Source organism: Hemicordylus capensis, chromosome 11 (assembly GCF_027244095.1).
Source record: "Hemicordylus capensis ecotype Gifberg chromosome 11, rHemCap1.1.pri, whole genome shotgun sequence".
NCBI classification, from domain to species: Eukaryota; Metazoa; Chordata; class Lepidosauria; order Squamata; family Cordylidae; genus Hemicordylus; species Hemicordylus capensis.
In genome coordinates this window covers 4,963,488-4,975,844 of record NC_069667.1, presented here as the reverse complement: position 1 = coordinate 4,975,844, position 12,357 = coordinate 4,963,488, and the positions used below count along the sequence as shown (strand labels likewise).

The 12,357-nt window shown below is 45.0% G+C and overlaps 1 protein-coding gene across 1 annotated transcript in view; it reads right to left on the bottom strand.

Moving 5' to 3' along the window:
- TRPC5 (transient receptor potential cation channel subfamily C member 5) overlaps positions 1-12,357 on the bottom strand; it is a 147,350-nt gene that overhangs the window by 97,290 nt on the left and 37,703 nt on the right. The window contains exon 2 of the mRNA XM_053273761.1: positions 7,144-7,542. Within this exon, the coding sequence (XP_053129736.1) occupies positions 7,144-7,521 (378 nt within the window). The 5' untranslated portion in view covers positions 7,522-7,542. The remainder of the gene's footprint in view (positions 1-7,143; positions 7,543-12,357) is intronic.

Here is a 12,357-nt window from a genome sequence, read left to right as displayed (position 1 = left end):
ATGAGGTAGGCAGAAAAATGGTCCTATCCAACTGGTGCTTGAAGAATGATCAAGCTCCCCACTTCCGACCTTGCTTTTATCTAACACACGCACAGAAATTGGGAATGTGCCCACTGCCGGCTGCCAAACCTGTGTAGGACTCATCTCCTACCCAACTGATGTCTGATGATGGCCCTGTGAACTGCCTTTAGATGTTTTCTTTTTGAAATCAATCGCTGTACGTGCCCATGGACTGCAGCTTATCCTACTGACTGTCAGGACAGAGAGCAAGAGGCCTGCGATGCATTGCACAGATCTTAATTTAGTCAGCCAACTCTCTTGTGGTTTAAAGTAAAATAAACTCTCCCTCCCTCCCTCCCTCCCCCCCCCCGCTCCAACATAAGTGCTGTGGATGCTTTCGCTATGCACGCTCCACCACTCCCACTCAGATAGCCTCTGGTTCACTACTGAGTCTCTTCAGCTTCAGATGTAAACACAATCTCGACTCCCATTTCCTCTCAAAGCACCCCTAATTCAAGCAGATTGGTGTGCTGGGTTGTTATAGCTACTATCATGTCAACCATCTCAGCAATTGCAATAATGTTTTCCGGGAACAGCATTTTAAGGTGGCACACAGCACACAACCTTTCAGGGAGAAGTCGGAGTGCCATCGTCGCCCTGAGATGACCCAAAGAAGGTGAGCAATGCATTTGGAATTGCTCGGAGCCGATTCGGGCCGATTCGGGGAAGCATTCTGAATCTGCCCTGTCTTCTACTCATCCTGGTTAAGAAACTGCAGGCAGCCAAGGGGACGCACAGGTTCTCTAGGGGCACTTGCAGAACTGTGCCACTCTTGTTGCCTGCGATTCAGATGTGCTTCTGTTTGATGATGGATGAAAATGCCAGTGCAGATGCAATAATAACCATGAGGAGTGTTGATGACGAAAGGTGGAGGGAACTAGAGCACAAGGAGAAGAGATGGGGAGGGGGAAAGGGGTGCATATTTCTATAGGGCACACTTTTGCTGTTCACACAGCCGGAAAGTGGGAGCTGTGCATGCTTCAAATTTTTGGTTGTGTGGGAACAAACATCTAGGTAGGAGGAGGGAGAAGGGATTGTGTGGGAGACAGGAAGTGGTAGGACATTGCCCAGCATTTGACCAAGGTGGGAGGAGGAAAAGCTATCCTTCCCTTCACCCTACTTTACACAATCACTTCTCCCTCCTCCAACCTAGTGGTTTGCTCCCACTCAACCAAAAATTGGGACCATGCACAGCTCTCAAACTGTCCTACCCACTTTTTGGTTTTATTTATTTTTTATATTTTTTTTTTATTTTACATTTTATATCCCGCTCTTCCTCCAAGGAGCCCAAAGCAGCATACTACATACTTAAGTTTCTCCTCACAACAACCCTGTGAAGTAGGTTAGGCTGAGAGAGAAGTGACTGGCCCAGAGTCACCCAGCAAGTATCATGGCTGAATAGGGAGTTGAACTCGGGTCTTCCTGGTCCTATTCCAGCACTCTAACCACTACACCATGCTGGCTCTCTGTTGTGTGAACAGCCTGTTGTTCTCCTGCGTTTGACAGCTGGGCTTTAGCATCTGCGTTGATTGCTAAGATTTCAAAAAGCTAGCCTGACCTCTAGGGTTCCCCAAGATCAGGATACAGCTAATGGGTAAATGAGGTGGGCAGAACCACAAGGATATATCACAACTTGAAGACCCCTCTGCCTTGGTACCTTGGAGCCTCAATCCAATGTGGAGCAATGCAAAAATCCAAGAGTGTCAGGGTTCTTGTCCTCAGCACAAGGAGAGCTGGTCTCATGGTAGTGAGCATGAATTGTTCACTTTGCTAAGAAGGGTCTGCTTTGGTTTACATTTGGAGGGGAGACTACATATGAGTGCATAAAATATCCCCCTTAGGGGATAGGGCCATAGCTCAGCGGATGAGCATCTGCATGCAGAAGGCCCATATTCACTGCCTGGCAGCATCTCCAGGTAGGGCTGGGAGAGGCCTGGGACCTTGAAGAGCTGCTGCCAGTCAGTGTAGACAATACTGAGCCGGATGGACCAATGGCCCAACTCAGGCTAAGGATGTTTCCCACACTCCCAAGATTCAACAGTCGGTGGCTGTTCAAACATGTATAAGTTATGAAAAGCAACTTTCATTACATTGTATTACATAACTGCAGCATCGGTATAGCAATAGCAATAGCAGTAGCACTTATATTTATATACCGCTCTATAGCCAGAGCTCTCGAAGTGGTTTACAATGATTTAGCATATTGCCCCCAACATTCTGGGTACTCATTTTACCGACCTCGGAAGGATGGAAGGCTGAGTCAACCTTTGCTTTCAGGTGGCGGCCAGTGAGAACCACAGCTAAGATGATGCACGTCATCTGATACCTGCCTAGGCTACTTAGTATTCAGAGGAGCTCAGATGGGCAAGTTTGCTTCGGATATGTATCTTGGACCCCCTTCAAGGTTTAGAAGACAAATTGAGGCATGTGTCTCAATTGTTTGTCTGGGTTTATTTACTATCATTATCAAAAAGTTGCACACCAGAGATCCTGTTAATGAAAACGAAAATCCCTCCTCTGGTTAAATAATGTTAATCCCTCAATTCTTTGCAACAACAGGGGAACAGGCTTCGGTAAATTCCAGAACAGAAACTGAGCACTGGGGAAAGGATAAAGAGGCCCATGGGCAGAAAGCAGATGTGCAGCACTTGTAACATTCTGCAGCAGAGTTGGAAATCTGCCTATAGCTGAAACGACTCCCCGGCGCTTTCCAGACTAGCTGCTTATCAGTAGCAAAATGTCTCCGTTCGGGCAAATTGCATTCGGAACAGAAACAGGCAGGGGGAACCGTCTCGTGGAAACTAACAACCCGAAAAAACAGCAACTTTCTTACTCTGGATACACAACGTTCTAGCTCTGTATTGCAGCAATTAAATTCAAAACAAGGCATTGGAAATGTGAACAGTACCCTGATGTGAGGGAGAGTGAGGGAAGGGGAGAGAGTGAGGGGAGGGAGAGGGGGAGGTGGAGAGGGAAAGGGAGAGGGAGAGTGAGGGAAGAGGAGAGGGAGGGGGAAGGAGAGGGGAGAGGGAGAGGGAACATAGGAAGCTGCCATATACTGAGTCAGATCATTGGTCTGTCTAGTTCAGTATCGTCTTCAAAGACTGGCAGCAGCTTCTCCAAGGTTGCAGGCAGGAATCTCTCTCAGCCCTATCAATTGTATGCTTTGGTAGTTTGTTGGTTCAATTAAAAAATCTTGTCCTATTAAAAAAATGGAACCTTCTGCTCTTCCCAGAGTGGCTCCATCCCCTTAAGGGGAACATCTTCCAGTGCTCACATTTCTAGTCTCCCATTCAGATGCAGCCAGGGTGGACCCTGCTTAGCTAAGGGGACAAGTCATGCTTGCTACCACAAGACCAGCTGTCCTCTGTGAGGAGGGAGAGGGTGGGGGGGTGGGGGGCAGGGAGAGAGAAAACCCTGCATTGTGGTCAGATGAATCTGGCACTTATTCAGATCAGGGAGGTGTAGACCTAATTCGCACAATCCAAGGGCATTTCTAGACAGCATATCTTGCCGTGGCCAGAAAGATGAGACACATTCCAAAGATGAGATGCTTGCCATGCAGGGGCTTGGAGTTCTGGTGACTTGTTTGCCCAAACTGTTGCTGTGTGTGCCCTAGGCTGATCCTGTTAGTCTGGTTGGATTTGTGCTGATCAGCCTGGGAACTGACACAGCCCCCAGGCATTTGGCAGGTGTCTCGGGAGTTTAGATTGCTTCAGACAGCCTGACATTCACAACCTGCTCCGCCTGGAAGTGTCCGAAGGGCTGTTTCGCATTCTGTTTCTTAGGTTTACACCTGCAATGGCTTATGTGTGCATCCGGAGATGGATTATGAGGATGCACCCAACAGGTGGACCGGCCATGAGCAGTCTTCCCTGTAACAGAGATTCCCAGACGTTGTTGACTACAACTCCCATCATTCCCAGGTGCCATGGCCTTTGGCTGGTGGTTATGGGAGTTGTAGTCACAGCATGTGGGGATCTCTGTGACAGGGAACACTGGTCATGAGATAGGGCTGGTTTGGATGAATACGTTAGAATCTATTGGAGGGAGTGTGGGTACATATACATCTCCTCCACCCAGGACACGTCCTATTAATTGCGGGGTGGTGGTGGTTGTCATCTGATCTGCCAGAGTCACACAAAGTCAATAGACTACATAAATAAAGAGAGCCAGCATGGTGTAGTGGTTAGAGTGCTGGACTAGGACCGGGGAGACCCGAGTTCAAATCCCCATTCAGCCATGATACAAGCTGGGTGACTCTGGGCCAGTCACTTCTCTCTCAGCCTAACCTACTTCACAGGGTTGTTGTGACGAGAAACTCAAGTATGTAGTACTCTGGGCTCCTTGGAGGAAGAGCGGGATATAAATGTAAAAAAATAACAATAAATGTAGTATTGAAGTTACACATTAATGGATCTAAAACCATGCTTCTGGTCCTGCTGTACCTCCCTTATTTATCTACATCATTATTCAGTTCCATAATCTCAGTGCTCTGTTCATCTATTGTTAGTGAAAACGTTGCCTCTTTATATTAGTCCTATTCCTTTTATATTGAAAGGAAATTGTAAAAAGGGACACACCACCCGTAATCAATCTTTTCTTTAAACTTTCAGTTAAAACGCTCCATTTTCTTCAACCTTTCAGTTACAAATTTAATGCTTCTTCTTTTCCCCCCGCAGAGTTTATGGCGATAACTTCAGTAAGGACTGTGTATCCTGTTCCTCAATGAAAGTTTTGGGATTTTCCCTCTAATTCTCAAACATTGTTCTTTATGTAAGGACTCTGGAACACAGCCAGTATCTCTCTAGTTAATTTTTTAAATATACATCAGTTATAACATATAATTATAATGGAGCTATAGGCTCTCTCAATCATGATATTCTTGTTAAAGTCAGAGCTCATTTTGTATGCACAAATATCCTCCAGAGAGGGAATGAGATTATTCTCTTCTATCTTTTAAAAAAACTCCCTTATTTTGATGTTGCAACTCCTGTTTTGCAATCATGTTCCTTCATTTGTTCCCCTGCTTCTATATAAAAATGATAATTTTCATGATTCACAAGAATCTTAAATCTAGTTCAGCTTTTTTCTAATCTGATATTTTTTTCCTGACTATTCTGTATGGCTCCTTTTTTTAAAATGTTGTGTCAAAGTAGACTTAATCTCCTCAAACTGAATCACACTTTCTAATTTCCCCGATCTGTATCTTTTCTAGTTTCTTCCAGTTTGTTAGTGCTTTTGGCACAAAATCTCTAACCCTGATTTTCCAGAAACCAATTTAGATCTTCATAATACTTGCATTTACCAGTAATTCCACCACCCCAGATTTTGTACTCCTAATTGTCATATTATGACTTTCATTGCAGATAAAAATCTCTGATAGCTTATTTTATCAATATTTACTAATCATACAGTACTCACATGCACTTAATCACACAATCAATTTAAAGTGCTTAACCACTTATTATCAAAGAATAGATAGATAGATAGATAGATAGATAGATAGATAGATAGATAGATAGATAGATAGTCTATAACTATATAAAGAAGGAAAACTAACTCAAATAAATTCAGTAATTCAGGGAGGGGAGGGTGTCAGCCAAAATAATTCATAAGGACATTCATCAAACCTATAAGGAAAAATCAAATCTAGCAAAATGGTTCATCAAATTGTTACTTTGTGAATGTACATTAAATCAGAATGAGCCATTCAAGATAAATCAAATCTAGGAAATTAATTCAGCAAATTGTTCATTCTTGAAAGGTTCATCAAATCAGAAAGAGCCGGTCATGAAAATAAGTTGACCAGATCAGTTCATCAAGTCTTTAGTTTGTAAAAACATTTATTAATCAAGAAAAATCAAACCAAGCAGATTAGTTCATCATGTTGTTAGTCCATAAGAGTATTTGTTAAATCTAAGGAAGCCAATCAAGAAAAAATCGGAACAAATTAAATCAACAGGTTGAAAAAACAAATCACTATATGTTAATTCACAGAAGAGTTCATAAATCGAAGTGGTTGTTCAAAACCATATTCATGAAAGAGCGTATCATATCAAGGAGAATAGATTTTTTAACTCATTACCAACAAAAGCATATGGCAGAACTTTTACCAGTCCTCAGACTTGTAAAGCCAAGCAATCCCTTTTTATTTGCATTTGACAGCAGTCTAGATCAGGGTTTCTTAACCTTGGGCCCCCAGATGTTGTTGATCTACAACTCCCATCATCCTCAGCCACAAAGGCTATGTCTGGGGATGATGGGAGTTGTAGTCCAACAACATCTGGGGGCCCAAGGTTAAAAAAACCCTGGTCTAGATCAATGTATTTTTAATTAGGTTGTGCTTCCCACTTTTAGTGCTCACACTTGGTTCCTGTCTGCTGGTGAATTGGGGTCACACAAAAAGGGTTCTCTCCCACCAGCTATCACCCCAGACCTTCCTGTTCCTTTCCTTGAGCAGTAGGGGGCCACTCCAACTGCTGCACCTAGGATTTGCAGAGGAAAGCAGAGGAAAATGATGGAATTGTAGCCTCCCGCTGCACACCATGAAACCGGCACTTAGTAGAAGAAATGCCACTGTTCACACTTGGGTTATTCCAAACTCGCCATTTACTGAGATCTCACCAAACCCCTTTTACAGCAAGCCACGAAAGCAGAAATCCCCACACATACAACTTGTTAATTGTATGAATATGTGGCCTTAAACTGAGTCAGACCATTGGTCCATCTAGCTCAGTATTGCCTTCATGGACTGGCAGTGGCTTCTCCAAGATTGCAGACAGGAGTCTCTCACAGCCCTATCTTGGAGATGCTGCCAGGGAAGGAACTTGGAACCTTCTGCATGCAAGCGGGCAGGTGCTCTTCCCAGAGTGGCCCCATCAGTCTCCCATTCAAATGTGAACCAGGGTGGACCCTGCTTAGCAAAGGGTACAAAGCATACTTACTACCATCTCCTAGATGGACCAATGGTCTGACTCGGTATCAGGCCACTTCCTATGTCCCTATGTCCCATGTTGTCCCGCAGCCAATTGAGATACACAAGCTCATACCAGGCAACATTCCTTTCCATGCTCAACGTACCTGTTTCTCCCCACTGGGCTTCCTATAATTCAGCAGCAGCTCAACAGCTCCCACCACCTCTTTCCGAATGGCATACAAGAGAGCATCCCCCACGTAGACGCCATGGCTCAGCAGCAACTCCATAATCTCCAGGTTTTCGTTCTCTATGGCTATTAAAAGGGCGCTGCGTCCAAGAGGGTCCATGCAGTTAATGTTGATGTTGTAGTAGATCTCCGCCTCCTCTAAGGCATGCTTCACACTGGCATAGTCTCCCTTCTCCACAGCAATGAGGTAGGCCTTCTCCTCCAAGGACAGCTCTGCTTCCGCCCGGACAATCTGCAAGGGGATCCGGTCTCGATAGGGTGAGTAGTTCACCTTTTTGTAGTACAGCTGCGCCATTGTTCATAGCGACTGTGCGGCCTGTTGGGAAAGAAAGGAAGAGAGTGTCTCTATGGTGGAGATTGGCCTTGTTATCCGAATCCAGTAGCTGACCATCAGTCTGTTCTTGTTCATGAATGAATGAGATCACAGTTTTGGATCAGCAACAAATACGCAGCTATAATCACATAGGAATACTGCCCCACAAACAATGTGCTTCTAATTAACAGCCCTTTGGTGTTTATTTAGGTAGAGCCAGATACTAACTGTTCAGGAATCTTTACAGCAACCGCACAAAATGTAACAACACTAGTTAATAGCAGATTTCCTATCTGATAAAAGGAATGTGGCATAAAATTCATCTGTTCGACCAGGGAGATGTGATAATTTTATTTGTCATTTATTAACATATTTGTATACTGCCCAAAACTTACGTCTCTGGGTGGTTTACAACAAAATAAAAACAGGAAGTTAAACATTAGCGAAAACAAAAATGAAAAGTTTAAAACATTACAACAATTTAATTTTTTTAAAAGAATATTTTAAAACAGCATTAAAACAATTAAAACAATATTAATTAAAAGCCTGGGTGAACAGATGCATCTTCAAAGACTTTTTAAAAGCTGTCAGAGATGGGGAGGCTCTTATTTCACTAGGGAGCGCATTCCAAAGCCTCGGGGCAGCAGCGGAGAAGGCCCGTCCCTGAGTGGCCACCAGACGAGCCGGTGGCAAATGCAGACGGACCTCTCCAGCAGATCTCAGTGGGCGGTGGGGTTCATGACGAAGAAGACGTTCTCTTAAATACCCAGGGCCCAAGCTGTTTAGGGCTTTATAGGTTATAACCAACACCTTGTATTTTGCCCAGAAACATATCGGCAACCAGTGTAGCTCTTTCAATATGGGAGTAACATGATCTCTCCGAGATGGCCCAGAGACCAACCTGGCTGCCACATTCTGGACCAACTGTAGTTTCCAGACTACATACAAGGGCAGCCCCACATAGAGTGCATTGCAGTAATCCAGTCTGGAGGTTACCAGCAGATGTACCACTGTTTTGAGGTTGTTCACCTCAAGAAACGGATGCAGCTGGCGTATCAGCTGAAGCTGATAGAAGGCACTTCTGGCCACTGCCTCAACCTGGGAGACCAGGGAGAAGCTTGGATCTAGAAGCACCCCGAGATTGCATACCTGTTCCTTCTGGGGAAGTGTGACCCCATCCAGAACAGGCAGATCAAAATCGTCTCTCAGGTTCCTACCCCGCACAATGCGTATCTCTGTCTCATCTGGATTCAGTCTCTGTAATAAAGGAGTAATAAAACTACATTGATTATCATTATTAAAAGGACAATACAGCAGCACATGATGGACCAATTCAACTTTGCCTGAGTCAGAGGACAGGTTCGGCTGACCATAGGGACTTTTATAAATTTAGATAGAACCACTGTTCTCACACACTGCCTAACCCAGGCTAGGCAAACCCAGCCTGTGTTAGGCTGCATGTGAGTACCTCCAGGATCAAGCCTGATCCCAGGGGTGAAGCACTGCCTAGCTCTGCTTTGTGGCCCAGCTGTTAGCTGAGGTTAAGGGAGCAAGATTTAAAACATGAAATTTAGTCTTCTTTTTATTGAGGCCCCTCATAATGAGGCCCTAAGCTGTGCTTAAATCCATCACCGTGTGAATCAGCCTACTGTGTATTGTCAAGGATAAACATGAGGAATGCTATGCCTATGTAAAGCTGCCATACTAAGCTAGACAATTGGTTCATCTAGATCAGTTGTCAGTCTGAGCCATGGGCCTGTAGAGGGGTGCCTGTAGAGGGGCACACAGCTGGAAGCTAGGGCTTGGAGAGTCAGCCAGCCAGTGGTCATGAGCACAGCTGTGGATCAAACCAAGCAGACAAACCAGGAGCCAGGAAGCAAGCAGCAAGCCAGGAGTCAGGAAAAGGGCCAAGGGTCACACCATGGAGATGAGTCAGGAACCAGGGGTTGAGGAACAAGCCAGTGGTCAGGAACAAAGAGCCCCTGGTGGCACAGTGGTAAAACTGCCGCCCTGTAACCAGAAGGTTACAAGTTCAATCCTGACCAGGGGCTCAAGGTTGACTCAGCCTTCCATCCTTCCGAGGTCAGTAAAATGAGTACCCAGAATGTTGGGGGCAATATGCTAAATCATTGTAAACCGCTTAGAGAGCTCCGGCTATAGAGCGGTATATAAAATGTAAGTGCTAAAGCCACAGTTAGGGAATCAAATAGCCAACAGACCCAAAACAGAAAACCAAGACCAAGGAGGCCTTAGAACTAAGGCAAGACCTACTTTAAACAGGAGGTTTCTTATGTCTTTCCTGTTTTTGCAGAGGGTCAATGCATGCTGCCATGACCTGGAGGAAGACCACTGGGAACAATGGTAAGCAGAGCCTCAGTCCAGGCTTAAGAAGATCCTGGCATCAGCGTTCTCTACGCCAAGGTCCTAGGCAAGGATGCCTCACGTTTAACTAGAGATAAGGACCTTTTAACTAGAGATGCTGAGGCTGGTCCTCCTGGGGTCCTCTTCTTGAAAAGCAGGCTGCATATGGATCCTTCCTATTGACACTATGTAGGCAATTTATTCACATGGTATATTGTGTGTATAGAAACACGTGCTATGACGTCTATATGGCACAAGTGTGCTGAGTCCAGGGACAGATTGGGTGCAATCTCTCTGTTCCATTGTATATTTTTTTCTCTCCCTTTTCCAAATGTGTGTATAGTGATCAGCCACTGACCAGCCCCTCCTCTCCCCTAAGTGGTTGACTGGAAGTGAACCCTCTCCTGACTGACAGGCTGGTGAATTCCAGGGATCAGCCAACCAGCACACCAGGTGGGTGGGACTTAGAGAGCCATGAGGAGGAAAAGGTTTTTCTTTGTCAGAAGAAACAGGCAGGAGGAGAGAGAAGCAGGGGTAGAAAGGCTTAGTGAGCAGCAATTGAGTTTTGCTCCCTCATGTTCAAAAGCTAGCTTGGAGATTTCTCTCATGGAAGAACCTCTGCAGATCCTTGAGAGACAGGATTACAGGAAGCTTGATTCTCATTAGATTGTAGGTGAGTTTTCAAGGAAAAGGGGATTCAGCCTAGGGAACAGTTTGTTAGTCAGATTTTGCATTAGAAACTTATATACTTTTGTGTGCTTTGTAAATCCCTGATACTGTTCTACGATGGTTTATCTGTAATCTTTTAAAGGTGCTTTTGTATTTTCCTTCATCCATGTTCTTTGCAACTGGGTAATCACAATTTCTAAAGTGTGCCACCCCAACATAATCTGGGGTGCTTTTTGAAGTATTCTTGTAACCACCGAGTATTGCTTTTGTTTACCTGAAACTAAAAGCTGAGAGAGCCTCAGACGGAAGCTGTCTGTAGTATTGTGAATAAAGCTTTCCCCCTTTTTGTTCTTTGCATTTTAAAAGCCTCTCTGAGTGGATTTTTGACTCAGAAGAAAAGGGGCCTGGAAGGGGATCTCACTCTGGTGTACACCCATGCCTCAGGAGCTCGGCAGCGATTAGTGGTCTAAGCTTGCATGTGGAAGGTTTTTGTATACTTTTCCAATAGGAAAAGAAGGGGAGTTTCCCTGGGATTCCGCCCCAGGCGGCAGGGGGAGGGGGCATTATTGTGCTGTCGATTATTGGGGGGGCAGCCTAGATCCAACCAGGATTTCAGGAAAGTTTGGGGAGAAGCCATTGCTCAGAATGCTGGGGGGGGGGCGTGATTCAGCATTTTTCTTCCCCTCACATGGGCTTCCTCTGAGACAAAGGCTTGTAATCGGCTACATGTGCATAGTCCTGATACCTCTTTCTTTATTTCATCTGGGGCAGATTCTCAGTATGTGAAAATCAGCGACTGTTACAGGGCTGTTCATGAAGGTCTGGCATCTTAAGTTACACAAGCAGCATCACAGACCCACTCTAATGAGCAAACACTTCTTCTGTTACTTTTTCCTCAGCAGAAGAGGAGTTGACTTTTCCCCAGTGTGTTCTGTGTGACCCGGTGCTACCTTTATTTACATTCTGACACATTTAATTATTTTTAGTGTAACCTTCTTTCTTTTCTCAATTTATAAATAAATCCTGAAGATGGCTACAGTGCACAAAGCAACACACCGACTCCCTGTGGTCCCTAATCTAATGGCCTCTTCAAGTGAAATAAATCCTCCCTTTGGGCAAAAACTGCAAATTGAAATCCGGTTCTTGGTATCAATTAGATCCCCTGGGGACAAAAGGTTCCCAGCCAACAAGCAAGAAAGCACAGACAATGTAGGGGATGGGCAGAATTGGACCACCTGGGAATTCTGGGATTAGTCCATAAATGTCAGGGCTATTTTCTAAGTTGCGGCCAGTGGGACAAGCCAAGTGGAAATTGCTTCTGCTTCTGAAGAAATCCATTTGTCAGCTAAGCGGAATTGCTCTCTGGTGCAGTTGCAAGAGGTTTCTCACATTGCAAGGTCCAAAAAGGGGTAAGGGGGTATTTTCTGGGTGACAAAGAAGAGTGGGAGGGGCTGTTAAATGTCCAATGGGAGGAGAACTGATCTTGTGGAAGCAAGCATGACTTTTCCCCTTAGCTAAGCAGGGTCTGCCCTGGTTGCATTTGAATGGGAGACTAGTTGTGTGAGCACTGTAAGATATTCCCCTCAGGGGATGGAGCCACTCTGGGAAGAGGAGAAGGTTTCAAGTTCCCTCCCTGGCAGCATCTCCAAGACAGGGCTGAGAGAGATTCCTGCCTGCAACCTTGGAGAAGCCACTGCCAGTCTGTGTAGACAATGCTGAGCTAGATGGACCAACGGTCAGACTCAGTATATGGCAGCTTCCTATGTTCCTAAGGCCAGCTTTCCTCCA